The sequence below is a fragment of the Engraulis encrasicolus genome, chromosome 6 (assembly GCF_034702125.1).
Source record: "Engraulis encrasicolus isolate BLACKSEA-1 chromosome 6, IST_EnEncr_1.0, whole genome shotgun sequence".
Classification (NCBI taxonomy): domain Eukaryota; kingdom Metazoa; phylum Chordata; class Actinopteri; order Clupeiformes; family Engraulidae; genus Engraulis; species Engraulis encrasicolus.
This window is the reverse complement of record NC_085862.1, coordinates 6,530,252-6,547,751: the sequence shown is the minus strand read 5'-3', so window position 1 is coordinate 6,547,751 and position 17,500 is coordinate 6,530,252. Positions and strand designations below refer to the sequence as shown.

The following is a 17,500-nucleotide window of genomic DNA, read 5'->3' as shown; positions in this document are numbered from 1 at the left end:
GCATTTTAAAAAGTTATGTCTGTCTCCTGGCGAAAGTTAAATTTAGCCTCCTGCTTCGTGCCTGAGATCTGCTAGACCTCTGTGTGTGTGTGTGTGTGTGTGTGTGTGTGTGTGTGTGTGTGTGTGTGTGTGTGTGTGTGTGTGTGTGTGTGTGTGTGTGTGTGTGTGTGTGTGAGCGTGTGTGTGAGCGTGTGTGTGAGCGTGTGCGTGTGCGTGTGCGCGCGTGTTGTACAGTTAGTAGTCCTTCGCTAGTTTTTTCTTCTGCGAGTGTGTGTTCAAATGTGTGCTGGGGCCAAGCAGTCATTACGGCTGTTAATAATCCGTTTTCAGCCAGCGTAGCTGACAGCTTGTGATTTCAGCTCAAGGTTGTAAAATGACAGGCAGAGTAACACCAGTCTCCTCCTCAGTCAGAGCAGAAAACAACAGAGGAGAGAATGTGCAGAGTGTGTGTCAGGGTCAGAGTCAGACTCCTGGAAAACAGAAAACAAACTTTTACACTGTACTATGGAGCATCCCTCTCTTCAAGAACATCTATCTGTTGTTTTACAAACATGATGCCCATGCTATAATATGTTAACTTTTGTGCGATAATGAGCACACAAAAACTACACAAATCTACACAAACTATTCTACAACTAAAACTACAAAAACTATACAAACTATTCTCAAATCACCAACTGCGTGGATTTCTTTCTGACTTCCACAATTTTCAACAATTTGATAGTGGCACTCAACGGAGACAACTGAAAGCATTCAGTGATCTAGCTCTTGGTTCTTTTACTTTTATGAATGCTTAAATTTCTAAATGCTCCACAAGTTGCATAAAACTTTGTTTCTTGTCAACCAAGACCTAGAACAATCTTCATTCAACTTTACAGTGGCAGTGCGCTGCTTACACGGAGCCATGCTTCATCTACCAACATAAAGAAGTCCAGTTGTGTAAGAAGTGCAAAATGTTGCAGGTTTTGGTGAACATTCGTCCATTACATGATGATCAAAAAACAGTGGCAGAGTGATCTAGCTCTTGATTCTCAAAACAGAAGGCCTGAACAGTTTTGCTGACACCTGAAATCTCTAAACACTCCATAAATAAGGCCAGTTCTGTGAAACGCTGAAAATGTCTGTAAACATTTGTCCATTAAATGATTGTCAAAAGCAGTGGTAGGGCCCTGCCATGACTCAAGCGGTAGGGCACAGCACTGCTACACCAGGGAACCGGGTTTGATTCTGGCCTTAGGTCGTTTGCCAATCCTTCACTGACCTATCACAAATAAAGGCATACAGTTCAAAACAAATATCAAAAAAGCAGTGACGTCACACTGGTGTGTGCTGGTAGCCTGATTATCATCGACTTTCAATCTCTCCGAGACTTGGTCTGACCAGGAGCATTTCCCAAACCGCATGGTTGACCCCGCCTCCCTTGGTTTGCTAATGGTTGTTTGCTTAATCCCCATAAAGTGGGAGGAGTTCCCGATTTTTCGGAAACTCATAAAGTACTTGCATGGCTCTTGACCTGACGGGTAGCAACGCTGAAAGTGTTGCGTCACTAGGAGGGCACGGCCTGGCTGGTGTGCTGGTGCCAGTGAGCCATAGGGTGCATCCCAATATGTGACCTTGCCTCCTCCACTTGCCTCCTCCACTCGCTTCTCGTCATGATGACATCACTGACAACAGCATTATACTTCAATATCTTGCAAAATCTCAATTGTAAAGTCTTTTTCTCATTTGCAATTGGGATGGTGAATGAAAAACAGTCCCTCAAAAGTTGTTGTGGCGAGGCTGACAGCTGGGAAACTTGATCGTTTTCTCCACGGAGGAGGGGCCAGGAGGCGGGGCGAGGAGACAAGCGCAAGTGGAGGAGGCAAGGTCGCATATTGGGATGCACCCAGAGTTCCTCAGGGCATTGGCGTGGGAAGTTGCCAGCCTGCCAGCCTGCCTGACGATGGCTTTTGTTTGGTTTTTTATTTCCTGTCTGTCGTCCTGTTAGCAGAAGTGGGCGCTGGTGCGAGTTCCCAATTAAGCGTGTGTGTGCGGTTCAAAGGATAGGTGGGCTATAAAGACAGACTAATTAGAAGGCTGGGAGCCCTGTGTCTCGCCATACAATACAATGCACACAGTAACTATCTCCAGACTACCACACCTATAGGAGAAACACGCCGTCACTATGTGTATATAGCGTTTCAAAATGCACACACATACTCTAAAATAAATAAATACATACACACACGTTTGTGCTGAAATGGGGGAAAAATGAATTTAAAGTGATCCTCATCAATAAAAAAAAGTATCAAAACATGAGACAGCACAGTACCGTGGCAGCAGACCAACTGCTGTGATCTTCGATATGTCTACTCATCATTACACCCTACCAAATGGTCATGCCCAGCCAGTTTAGTAGTTCATTAACCAATTATACCACACAACCAGCCTTTCACAACACATGAAACTGAAAGCAAGCTGCAGTAAACCGCTAGAGGACTGAATCAGCTGCCATCAGCACTCAACGCCTGGCCACAGAGAGGCACAGGGAAAGGGTTGCCAGATGAGACCGATGATTTCCGAATCAGAAAAATGCTCAAAACCTGCCTGGAAACATCCTGCCCAATTTGAAATAAATTCTATTGGTTTCTATGGCCATACAAATCTGAAGAAAAACCCAAACAAATGCCCTTTTTTAACCTGCAGACGGTAATCCTAAACAGCCCAATTGGGCAGGAAACCACCCAATCTGGCAACACTGCACAGGGAGGGCAGGATGGGCTGGGTAAAGTGGGAGCATGGGCTTTGGAAATGGCCTGAGGGGCTGAGAGCAGGGTGTGAGGTGTGTGTGTGTGTGTGTGTGTGTGTGTGTGTGTGTGTGTGTGTGTGTGTGTGTGTGTGTGTGTGTGTGTGTGTGTGTACGTGTGTGTGTGTGTACGTGTGTGTGTGTGTACGTGTGTGTTGCCTGCTGCTTCCTCGTCATAGTTCCTGTTCCTGTCCCTGCTGCCACGCACAGCTGACGTCCGAGAGGATTTCGTGGCCATGCCACTACGATGGTCAGCTAGCCAGCTCGCCAGGCAACCGGGCTGTGTCACCGGCTGTCACGGCAACAACACATGTCCCCAGCTGCTGGCCCCAAAAACAAGTGTCCTGTCCTAATACTATATGATCCCCGATTCCTTTCTCTAGCAAGCTCTCACTCATTCTTGCTCTGTTATCAACACTGTTCTACAATTCAATTAACTTAGTATTACGCTGCAGGGCTCTAAATTAGATTTTTTCCATCACCGGCCAAAATGGCTCGTAGATATTAAGCCAACTAGCCAAACACACACTCACTAATGGGTCAAAGTGCCTTGTAAGTTGTTTTTTTCTACCTGCCAAACTGACATTTCAGCACCATTTGGCCGGTTGATCGGTCTTAATTTAGAACCCAGGTACACAGTACTCCAAATTAATTTCTCTCACACCACATTAGGGCTGCACAATTAACCGAAAAATAATCAAAATCGTGATAAAATCGTGAAATCGAACTCATGACTTTAATCGTGATTTAATCGTGGCAATAGTGACCTACTTTTGAGAGCGTCCTTGAAGTCAGAACATACTGACAGGCTGGTGTTTCTGGCCAGAAATCTGTCCACTTAAGTTTCATGCTATTGCCTTTAATTATTACAATTCATGTTATTTTGCTCATCCCGTATGTAATTCACTCTTGGTTATATTTCATCTTGTTATAATTTTCAAAAAAATCTGCAAAAATCAATAATCGTGATTATGATTTTTTCCATAATCGTGCAGCCCTACACCACATCACTTTCTCCAAGTTACCCCCTCTGCCATGCACAGACAGGAAGCCCTTGAATGAAACTGATGAGAGACAAAATCTATAGTTTTTTCCTTTTTTTTAAACAACCACTTATCAGCCCTTTACAGTTCGACAACAGCCAATCATAGTGGCACTGAATAGTATTACAACCAATAACAGCAGCCTTGATGACTGTGGCAACCAATAACAGCAGACCTGATGACTACCAAAGCCTACCAACATGTGCAGCTATTCGGTTACCCTAGCCGGGAAACTTACACACCCTGACAGATGTGTAATTGCATCCACACACACACACACACACACACACACACACACACACACACACACACACACACACACACACACACACACACACACACACACACACACACACACACACACACACACACACACACACACACACACACACACACACACACACACACACACTGAGTAAGCAAAGTTGCTGGACATCTGTGATTCTAATATAGAACACAACTTGAGTCCTCCACCACACCAGCACACCCGCACGCACACAGGCACACACGCACACACGCACGCACGCACGTACCCTCATACTACCAAGGCATGTTCAAGGAACAGCTGTCACACATACAGCCTACAACTACACCAGCTTGGCCAGTAAGCCTCAATAGATATGAGACAGTAAGGTGAACTTTTTTTGAGTCTGTGATTGTGTTTGTGTGTTGTGAGGCATATGACACATACACCGACACACATCCACGCACGCACGCAGACACACACACACACACACCCATACACAATAATAATAGTCTGGTAGAGAGGGAGACTCCCTGAGGAGTCCTCCCTGCTCACGCCCTCATTACATCCAACACACACACACACACACACACACACACACACACACACACACACACACACACACACACACACACACACACACACACACACGCACACACACACGCGCACGCACACACGCGCACGCACACACACACGCGCACACACACACACACACACACACGCACACGCACGCGCACGCACACGCACACGCACGCGCACGCACACGCACACGCACACGCACACACACACGCACACACACACACACACCAGAAGCAACAAGCAGTAACACCCAAACGCATGCACATGTTGTCTCACACACACACATTTTCCTGTTTTGGCTGTTTATTTCTTGAGTCACCCCAAGGCACAGTAACCTTTGGCCACATCTCTCCTCTTTACACCCTCCGCCTGTTTTACAGTCTCACGCGGCACAGACGGGCCCTCGAGTACGTAGACACTGCACCACAGCACAGCACTTCCAACACAGACACACCATCACAGGCCTCAGCAACACACTGAACAGCAAAGACTGGTCACTGGACATCAGCACTTCAGCAAAGACTATGCCATTACAGATGGAGAGGCGGCCCACAGCGAAACTCAAAACAGGAGAGACTGGCCACCATTACACTGGACACTGGAACTGCCCTGACCACTGCACTTCAGCAAAAACAGGATGCCAGTATAGATACTGACTCATGGAGAGGCCCACAGCAATATTCTTAACAGCAATCAGACTGGAAACCATCACAGTCACTACCTACTTCATGGAATTGGCCCTCAACAAATACACTGCAGCAGACTGGACACCATTATAGCGGCAGCTATTGCCTTGTGGAACTACCCTCAGCGGTACAAATAAACAAAGACAGAAGCAATATTTGAATGACACAAACTGGACACCATCAGTGCCACTGTGTAGGGCAATAATAATGGACTCTTGCAAAATGGAAACTTGCAGGTTAAAACACCACTAAATGTCATCGTCAAATGTTAATACAACAATTTCCACAACCACATCTCCCTTCACCTCAGTCAGTGGCATAAGTGCCCTTAAGCAAAGGCACCTTACCCAACGTTGCCCCAGGGACTGTAACAAATACCATTTCAAAACCAAGTTGCTTTGGATGAAAGCATCAAGAGGGGAGCAATGTAACGTAGATGTAATGCAATACAGTAGCTACTGATGGCACTTCTCAAACTTCTTTGATACGATTCTTTGAATTACAGTCATTGCCAGGTGGAATTGCCCTAAGCAATTCACTTCAACAAAGAGAGACTGGTTTCCATTAGCAAACCCAGAATAAGCCAGAGACTGGATGTCGCTATAGTCATTTTAGGTGTTGCCTAATAACGGACTCTGGTTTGTCCACCATTGAAACTGCTCTTGCCCTCAGGTGGGTGAAACATGCACGTGACAAATGAGTCAGCCAGACCTGTTAGTTTTCCCTCTCTTGCAATACTTACAGCCGGTGAGCTTGAGGAAAGGTGGTGAAACAGCTTTCACTAAATTAACTTCCCACACCAAAGAGCCTCGGTGCTGTTATGAATACAAAGCTCACAAGCAACAGAAAGGTCTTCACCCCGAGCGTCTTACTTACTTAATAAGTGAAACCTCACAACCCGGAAACTCAACTGAAAACATTACAACCCCAAAAAAAACGAAGGCCAACAGATGTAACTCGAATGCAAATAGAAAGTAACAAAAGAAAGATTCCAATTGATCAATGAACGAAAGGACCAACTGACAATGTCCCTTACATGGTTTATAAGAGACCATAACACCTTACTTTGACGTTCCTTTGGTCTTTGGGGGATTACGAGGTGCGAATCAAACTCATAAGCTACGGCTAATATCTCCTAACCAAGCAGCTCTTCTGGGCCATTGACATGATATGGGATCCTGCAACTCCTTATGAAGTTCCGCCACCTTCTTGATGAACTTGCAGTACAAATTCAGGCATAAATAACTAGCTCATCTACTGGGTCTTAAACCTCACCTAGAAGTTCTCATGGGTGCTCAACTCATTACCTCAGCTATTATTTATTACTTCATCACTTTACTGTTATTGGTACATCAGTGTTACTTGTCCTGTCTTGCACTTTGATGTCTGTAAATGTCAGTCCCGTGTATGTGCATGTCCTTTCATGGTATAGGCAGAGAAACGTAATTTCAATTTCCTTTTATGACCTGAAGAAACTGACAATAAAAGCTGACTTGACTTGACTTGAACCAACTGAAGGGTCTCCAGCTCAATGCCTCACTTACAGCAGACACATCCTAACCCAAAAAATACTTCCTCAGACGCTCCCCATATGGCCCGAAACATACTAACACAGCACAAACCAAAAATCTCATTACCATCTCAAGAATGAAAAAAAAAAACCCATAAATCCTCCACGACCACCTCAAGAATCAAGTAAACCAGTCCAAAACAAAGAAATAAAAATCGATAAATAAATAAAACAAAACTGCTCTTTACCGAGCAGCTCTTCGGGGTCCTTGACGACTATGTGGGCGTTGAGCTCCTGCAGTTCCTGGTGTAGCTCCTCTACCTTCTTGCTGGACTTCTTCAGCATGTTGTCCACGTAGGCCAGACTCTTCTTGTCCGTCGTCACCTGAAATTCAATTAAATAGTATTAGAGACCGTGTGCAATTAAAACATAGATGTTACAACACAAAACACAATAGAATACAGCTATGAAGCTGACTCAAAGCGCTTTCAAAGCGCGCACACGCACACCCGCACACACACACGCAGACACGCGCACACACACACGCACGCACATACCCTACACCTTCCCACATTCACACACTACGTAGTTGTGGAGGCTGCCGTGCAGTGCCAATTGTCCGGGGCTCACGTGAGAAAGTGCATACACAAATGTTGCCATTTCATGCATTGCGCCAGTGTTAGCCTCGGGCTAATTTACATAGATCTGCAGTCCCTGGCAGAACGTAAATAATAAATAGCATACAAGTATGAACATGCACATGAATATAATAAATAAAATAACTCACACATACACACACACACACACACACATACACACAATCACACAGACAACCAATTAACCTTTTCATCAGCCAAAATGGCTAGTAGATGTTAATCCTAATACTAGCCAAACACACACTCACTAATGGGTCAAAGTGGCTAGTGTCGTAAGTTGTTTTTTCTACAAGCCGAACTGAAATTTCACCGGCATTTGGCCAGTTGACTGGGATTAATTTAGAGCCCTGCACACCACACACCACATAAAATCGTTCAAAAATAAAAACAATGAAACCTTGCGCATTGTGGGTGAATTATACAAGTATGCATGACAATTTCATGCATAGAAAATGTAAATATAATGGAAGTTCTCATGCAAACCTTGCGCAGGTTCTCTGCGCCCTCCTTGATCTTCAGCTCCTTGCGGATCTCTCTCTTGATCTGGTCCTTGATCTCGTCCAGCTTCTGCTGCACCATGGTGTCCGACAGGTCCAGATTGTGGCCCAGACCCAGGCGCTCCGACACCATCACGCCCCGCGTGTCCCCCTGTAGTAATAATACAAATAATAATATATTTATTATTAATAATAAAAATAACATGTTTTATTAGGAAGCGACTGGCCCAGGTTGTGGCCCAGGCCCATACGCTCTGACACCATCACGCCCCGCATGTCGCCCTGTAAATTATAATAATAATACATTTATTAATAATAACAATAATATATTTTATTAGGAAGCGTTAGGTGCAGGCAGAATATTTAACTTATTGGACTGGACACATGTGCTCATGTTCCTGCATTGCACGCAGGCACACGCGCGCGCACACACACACACACACACACACGTGCGCACTTGCACTCGCACTCGCACTCACACTCACACTCAATGTGGCCACGCGTGTCGCCCTGTGGGAGGCAGATACAATACCAGGGGTGATAGTGAAAAAAAATCCTGAGCCTGAACTTTTTTCCTGGTCGGGGAGGGGGGGCCGGGGGACGACGGGACATACTGCATATGAGACGTAATGTAGGCCTTATTATTATTCAAACACATTATTCAAACATTTAAGATAATGTTTTCATTTTTGCATTATTTCTATAGTGTTATTCACGAAAACACAGATAATTTCCCTGTTGGTAGGCTACAGCACTTGGCTGAAAGAAACTGACCACCACGTTCAATTCTAGCTGTAAAAACGAATACCAACGTATGCAGTTAGAAATGCATTCTAGGCTTGTGATGTTGCACTAAAGTTATTGAGGTGGGTATTGAACCAATGCAACATTTCAACACCAGAATGCATTTCTGAAAACATGGTGCATATTTTACCACATTGAATTAACTGAAAGCTACATATGTAGCAGCCATACCAAGACAGGTCAGTAGGAGGCAATACTACTCCAAAGTACAGTAACTACACTCTGTCCAAAATAGAGGAGGTGATTACCAATTAATTGAGCAATACTTTTAAATGACATGACATTTGCTGCAAGCTGATAAGTTTCATTTTCATTGGGACATTGCTCATATAACTTGTATAGGCTACTGGACATACGTTTAGATAGCCTACTCGTGGCCCCATGGTCTACCTATAACCACAGATTGTTTAAGGGCTGTGCTATAACCCCTGCCTTTCCGTTGTAGGGAAACGCCCTTTAATTACCGGTACATGATATTTAGGGCACAAGCGCATGATTGGCTACATGCAGGCCCACGTTCACATCGCATATTTCGACTCCACGGGATGACAGAACCAGTGGTTATTACGAACAGGACAGTATATAGCCTGTGTGACTACTGCGCGACTTTCGCATTGGGTTGTAGTCAATTAAAATACATGAAAATCACGCGCGTGTACACACGCCCATTACAATGTACGAGTTGAAAAGATAACAGAAAGCAACAAAAACAAAGACAGGACCGAATTAAGCTACATGAAAATAGCACAGGGCGTGAAGATAAGATGGACATTCACTGCATGTCTAGGTGACACCGTGGTGGCCACATGAACGCAAGCCAAGTATTTGAAGTTCATGAGAGTCTGATATTGACAATTGCCCCCTGCCCGAGAGTAGGGATTAAGTAGCCCAGAGCGTGCAGACAATACAACCTGTGCATCGTGCGTGGAATAACTGGATTCGATTACGCAGAAGGGCTACGACAGGGGAGCGCGCGAGAGAGAAAGGCTGTGTGAACCTTTGCGAGGCTGTTTGGGGGTTTTCACAGAGCGCGTTGGTTTAGTCAGCATAACTAATATAAACATCTCCCTGAAATCAGTTTGACACGTGGTTTGTCAAGGAATGACGCAAAGCACCATCCCTCAATCAACAGTAGACCAAAATCCAGAAACTCAGCTCACACTAGCCTACAAGGGGTGTAGGCTAACTAGGCTTGCCAAACATTAGCGATCCAAGCATTCCATTGTCATTTGGACATGTCGCAATGGTAGCCGCTATTCCAATGCAGACCACATTTACGCACTACACCTAGAAAAAAAGTATCATGACGGGCATAGCATAGCCTACCGTTTTGAGCATACAGACTTTTTTTGAAAGAACGTCCATCTCCATCAAAGTTTGTCAACATTGCGCAGATAAATTTAGCGCACATAAATGAGGAAAATAGACGAACCTATTTCAAACATATACTCTCACTGAGCCCGTTTATGCGCATCAATAAGCCGTTTATGGTCAGGTTTTTGGAGTAACCTGCGCAAGGCAAAATCATTCGGGCCCAAGCCAACATGCCCACAGTGGGCAAATTTAATAACTAAATGGCCTTACCTTCAACGTTTTCTTGATCACAGAATTTCACTAGTATTCCACTGACATCCACACGGTTCAACACACCCATCACAACTAGCAAGCCATGTGGATTTGTGCTAACAATAGTTGCTAATTTTTATCGGAATCCAAATGGTCTAGACTTGGCCTATAGTACTTTCTTCCGTTTCTTCAGTATAACGAGATGCCATTTTTGGATTTGCCTCCGTCGACAGTGAAAATATCTGAGAAGGGTAACCAGTAGGGGCCTAGAACTCTCTTTACTGTGCATACTGACAGCCAATCTACTTCTCCTTTCACTAGAACTAGAAGACTGCCGCCAGTGATGTGGTGAGTGACTCAAGAGCAAGACGTAACAAATTGATACATTTTTCAGTAAGATGTCGGGATGATACAATTATGGGCTGCTGCTCATTTGGGTTCCTTTCGCGTCTATTACAACAGGCTGTTGCGCGCTCATTTATTTTCACCATACATTAATGAAGGCCTACGCGATAGTTTATTATTTTATTAATTTTGGGGAAATTATTAATTTATTTTTTTCTACAGCCACGCTACGCCGGATTTCCGGCGCGGCGCCGGACTGCTATCACCCCTGCAATACTCAATGTACTGAATTGGAGACACAAACACACAACCATGTACCCACGCACGCGCAAGCATGCACGCACACGCACACGCGCACACACACGCACACGCACACGCACACCATGTGACCCCGAGTGTCCCCCTGTAGGTGGCTACAGCAGACACAATATTCAACTCCCTGGACACATACGCATCGTGCACACACGATCCCAAATGTCGCTGATGGAGACCATTTTTCATTTCAACTAAGAAGAGCACCAATGGAAGCAGCAATGACATGATGACATCATAGGTGTCCTGTTCTCTGGGAATAGTGGATACCTAGGCTGCTCAGCCAATCAGAAGACGTTCCGTCTGCTCACCTGGTGATAAGAGGAGAATAAGCACTGGGGAGTGATGGCTTCATTTGGAGAGACTTATCTAATGTTTTAATACTAGGGTGAGGTGTTGCTAATGACATTGCCGGCTACGTTTGGACAAGGAACTGGCCATTTTAAAATATAGGTTTTTTAGATATTCAATTTTTAATTTTTCAATTTATCATAATTCATATTCTGAGAGTTGTTGTATTCCAAGTTGATTGTGTAATATGTAGAGCCAGAAAAGAGCTTTCAAACAACACCACAGGCATCTTTTTGTGACTAACACTGACTGATATATTCAAGGCTGAATGTATAGTGTCCTACCCTCACATGTGAACCTTTCCTAGTCTGTTTCTCCCTTAATATTAGTGTCAGATTCAAACCAATGCAGTTCTGGGGTGCTACCTTGCTACTAAAAAGGCACACCAAGTATGATTGAAATCCGGATCGGTCGGGTCCCAAAGTGTCTGATTTCACGTGAAATGACCCACTAGCAGCAGGGGTCTTATCTGCAAACTAAAAACATTTTGTTTCACTAATGTGACACAGACAATACACATACTGACTGAGGCACTATATGACCACAAGTGCTGCCCTGAGGCACACACACACACACAAACACATTTGTGCGCGCACACACACAGACACTCTAACAGTATGTGGCCTGTGGTTCATACAAGCACACACAGCAGGATAAGAGTTAATTTTAGTAGACACACACCGGTACACACACAAATGTACACACACACACACACACACACACACACACACACACACAAATGTACACACACACACACACACACACACACACACACACACACACACACACACACACACACACACACACACACACACACACACACACACACACACACACACACACACACACACACACACACACACGTGGCCCCAAGTGTCCTTCTATGGGTGAGCAAACAGACAATGGGATAAGCCATCATTACCAGGGCACACACAATAGACACGTACACATGCACACACAGGCTCTCTGATACTGTCCTCAGCTTTCAACCTCCTGGGTGACACACGCATGGATTTTATGTTTATTGTAACTTTCTGGGGTTGATCTAAACACACTTAAATCCATAATCCAGCAAAGCCTAATGCTGTAACTTGTACGCCCAAGTTACTGTTTGAATTTTGAGAAAAAACGAACTTCTTGTTTCAGGTCAAGCGGACGCCACACGCCCCTTTAAGCAGACCGGAACATGTTCATGTTTGGCAGCCATAGCAACCCATTATGCTGCCATATCTCTATAGAATGTTAGAATCTCTGGCGGGAATAGTGTGGAATAGTAAGGTGCATGGAAAAAAAGAAATCTAGACACACCTAATAACTCCTTCATGGTGAGGTTTTTTTTTGGACGAGATCTGTGTGTGGGGGAGAGCCGTGGCCTAATGGTTAGGGAGGTGGCCTTAAGGTCAGAGGGTTTCAGGTTCGAATGCCACACTAACCCCTCTCCACACCTCCGTCCATGGCTGAAATGCCCTTGAGTAAGGCACCTAACCCCACATTTCTCCAGTGACTGTAACCAATACCCTGTAAATAACTGTATGTTGCGTTGGATAAAAGCACCAGCAAAGTGTAATGCAGTATAATGTAAATTACTGCACTGTACTGTACTAATGTAATGAAGAGCTGGCCAGTTTGCTGCCTGTCTAGAAATATCTCAGTCAGGACCCCCCCCTGCACCCCCCCTCTTAATGTTCTTCACCGGCTTTGGCCTCGACGCGGACGACAGCCCTCTGGGTGTCTGGAGCCGTGACGACCTGATTATGTAATGGCACAAAGCTGGACAGCTAATCTGTCCACTAGGAAGCCACCAGGGTGTGTGTGTGTGTGTGTGTGTGTGTGTGTGTGTCAGAAGTTCCTGCTTCAATGGAGGGAGGCTACTCTGCGGTCTAAACAGACTACACCATCATGGATGGACCATAACCATCATAGGGCAAAAGACAGAACACACACACGCGCACACGCACACACACACGCGCACGGCTCTACAGAGCTGACCATAACAAAAGGTGGTGACCTACAGGAAAATGACAATGGCCAGGAATGCAGGCCACCTCTGTCATGGAGCACGCACTACACACACGCACACACACACACACACACACACACACACACACACACACACACACACACACACACACACACACACACACACACACACACACACACACACACACACACACACACACACACACACACACACACACACACACACACAACTAAGGTGTACGTCATCATGTACAAAGGCAGGTTTTGTTCTGTGAACCTCATGGGCTGACATCTGAGGACCTCAAACTAGCCGACTAGCACACAGTCTGCTGGGCCACAGGAAATAATGACCAGCTATATCAGACAAACACTGAAGTGATCCTCAGCTGTGATATACATTTTAGTTAGTCTGGAACCCTCTTTCCCCCTTTCTCCTGCCGTAACCAATGTTGCCACGTTGGTCAGTTTTGGGCGGGTTTGTCTGCAGATTTATGACCAAAGGCAATATAAATGAATAGAATGTGTTTCAAATTGGACAGGTTTAGTGCCTTCCAGCTATTTTCGGGCTGGAAATCACCGGCCATGCCTGCTTGTGTGAACAGAGTTGGTTGCAGCCACAGCTCTTTACCTAAACAGGGAGGCTAAACACCTCCTCTATGGCACTGATACCATCACACACACACACCCCCCCCCCCCCCCAAACCCCCCTCGGACACATATTGTATTACATTTAGCTGACATTGTATTAAGTTACTCTTAGCTGACACTTTTATCCAAAGCGACTTGCAGACATGACAGGATATCGGATACAATCCCTGAAGCAATGTGTGGAAGGGGCCTTGCTGAAGGGCATTGGTATAAGGGTGGGGATTGAACCAGCAACCCTGTGGTCTGGCAGTTCAACTCTCTAACCATTACACCACGCCTAACCCACACACACACCATACCATTCCCCACCCCAAATACCCCCTTCACACACACACACACACACACACACACACACACACACACACACACACACACACACACACACACACACACACACACACACACACACACACACACACACACACACACACACACACACACACACACACACACCCCATGCCAACATCTCCCGACCCACGGCACCCCCTCCTCAGATGGCAGCTAAGCTCTTCCACCCCTCTCTTCTTCCTCCCTGCATCTCCTGTGACCTGTTTCTTTCACACCAACATATATAGGTGACTTTTCCTTGAACTGTGGCGTTAATACCATACAAGCCCCCAACCACACACACACACACACACACACACACACACACACACACACACACACACACACACACACACACACACACACACACACACACACACACACACACACACACACCTCTCCTGCCCAGCCAAAACACACACAGGCACTAGGGATGGTACAAACCGCACCGAAAACCGAAACCGCACAACTCGCACACCATACCGAACCGTGAAATGCAGTCCGTGGCAAACCGCAATTCATGTACTGCCCAGAAAAATATGTAAAACAGAGATTCTAGGAGTAGCTTATCTCTCTGATTGACACGTTATCATATAAGACCAATCAGAGGATGAGACAATTAAAATCACACCATTTTCACATTATAAGCCGTATGTAGGATATTTAGTGATAAGTCTGATTCTATTAGCCACTTGAAAGAGGGCATTTGGAACGCTCAGACAGCGCACATCCACTGACGATAGCTGATTCAACTTGCGCCTCATCACTTTATAATTGCAGTTATATAAATATGGTTTAATATTCCCAGTGCACCATTTATCATGAACTAAAAATAGAACCGTATAGAACCGAAAACCGTGACCTTGATACCGTGATATGAACTGAACCGTGAATTTTGTGAACCGTTCCACCCCTAACAGGCACGCACACACACAAACCCATGCCACCCACCACCGCTACTTTTCCTTGAACTGTGGTGCTACACTACCAACCACCTCTGTGGCACTCAGACAAGTCCCCTATCCCACACACACCTTTCCAGCCCAAACACACACACACACACACACACACACACACACACACACACACACACACACACACACACACACACACACACACACACACACACACACACACACACACACACACACCTCTCCTGCCCAGCCAACACACACACACACACACACGAAGACACAGTGTCAGATCACAGTAGAGTAGAAAGCTCCTGTTCTTGATTTACAGGCCCTATAGTCTGCAAACACTCAGTGGGCTTGGCATGCGCTGCCTCTGCTATCAAGAGGAGGGCGAGGCGGAGGAGAGGAGACAGACAGAGGCTTCTGACTTGGGAGCTTTAAGTAAGGCTCCGAGCGTAAAACACTACTGTACCCAGTGTTGCCTGATGTAAGCTTATCTGATCAAATGCCGTCTAAAGGGTCAAAAGAACACCAAAATGCGCTAAATTCCGGCCAATTTCAACAAATTGCATTGATTTCTATGGGCACAAAACTGCATTAAAAAAAATGGCAAATGGTAACTTTTTCCGGTTTTTACCCACAGACGGCCATCCCAAGTAGCCCAATTGGGCGGGTAACCGCCCAATCTGGCAACACTGACTGTACACCGACTACAAAACTCACAGCCCACAGCCCTGCCTCCTCGCCCGCCTGCCCCAGACCACAGCATGACTAAAAATAAGCGTGAAAATTTGCATTGCGTTTCAAAAATACTAGGTGCTCGAACAAGGCGGGCATGCCAAGCGTAGCATTTTCAGGGGTTTACACCGAAACGGTGTAATTACACACAAGAAGACACACAAGGCAAGGCAGACAAGGGGCACAACGCGATGGGGGAGTTTTGGACGTACAGAACAGGGCAGTGCAGTGCAGTGCAGCTCCATAAGTATTCCGTTTTAGAACTAACCCGCCCCAACCGTGTTCCAAAATTCCAAACCATGAGTTCTGGAACATACAGCAGCAGCAGCGAAAGCAGCAACAAAGCATACAATGACTGCAGGCACTTCCACTTCCAAGATGAAACTATTTTAAAGCGTAAACAATGGGGCAGGGTGGCCTGGCCTAAGTTCCTAACAGGAACACAAAGGTGCATACGTCAGGGGCTGCTTACCAACACTTCCATCTCTCCAGCTGCACAAACAGAGTCCCGCATTTTCCCCCCGACGTTTTCCAGAAACCCTGCTTTCCTTGAAACAATTCTGCCGCACTGTCTCGTCTGCTGACCTTCCGCCGCAACAAAAAAATATTAAGATCCGGTTTTAGGTTCACCACCACCTCAGCGTGAATCTGCTGTCGCCCATACAAGCCTTCTTTCCTTGAAACAATTTCGCCGCACCGTCTGCTGCTGACCTTCCGCAAAAAAATATAAAAGATCCGGTTTTAGGTTCACAACCACCTCACCGTAGATCTACAGTCGGCCATGCAAGCCACACTGACGACGCAACGGTGCCACAACAAGTCATGTAACCGACACGACAAGAACACGGGGAAGACTGGCGGTGGCGGGGTGGGTGAGTCACTTGAATGAGCTAAGCTGGACTTTTCCTACAACGTTCGTTCGAATGACCCCATAAAACCTTTTAGAAGACACAAATCCCTTCTAAGCCCCAGTGCTGGCCTGTGTGGTGGCTCTTAAGGTTCAGGACACCGGTGAGTGACGAGGAGGAGGAAAGCTGGCCTGACCTGGCCGACCATCATACAAGGCGTTAAAATACCACCAGACAACACAACGCAACGCAACGCAACACAGACGTGTGGCACTGCAGCCAGGACCCGGCATCTTTTTCCATCCTATTAACTTACTTAACACAAGCAAAGCAGCCTTTTGGAGGTAAAACCCTCCACCTTGTAAGTGACCCCCACCTTGGAAGTGACCGTCCTGTTCAGTGAGGGGTTGGACAAATAATTTGGCTGGATTGCATAGGTTATACAGACTTGATTCTTCTAAAATAAAGTACAATATACAGTATTATAATGTACAGAAATAATTCAGAGCATTTTTATATCATGACATTCTTCTACTTATGAGGTTGGTTATATTCTAAATAATATTGTAATAGATTATAGGGGCATGTCCAGGTGAAAGTGTTATTAATATAGGCCTTATTGTCCTTATGCAACAAACAAACATTACACACTTGGCAGGCCTAGTCC

At 45.6% G+C, this 17,500-nt stretch overlaps 1 protein-coding gene across 1 annotated transcript in view; it reads right to left on the bottom strand.

Moving 5' to 3' along the window:
* The window catches only part of pkn2b (protein kinase N2b), an 87,043-nt gene that overhangs the window by 53,904 nt on the left and 15,639 nt on the right, over positions 1-17,500 (bottom strand). Inside the window, exons 2-3 of the mRNA XM_063200520.1 lie at positions 7,987-8,151; positions 7,096-7,231 (exon numbers count right to left, since the gene is read on the bottom strand). Coding sequence (XP_063056590.1) covers positions 7,096-7,231; positions 7,987-8,151 — 301 coding nt within the window. The remainder of the gene's footprint in view (positions 1-7,095; positions 7,232-7,986; positions 8,152-17,500) is intronic.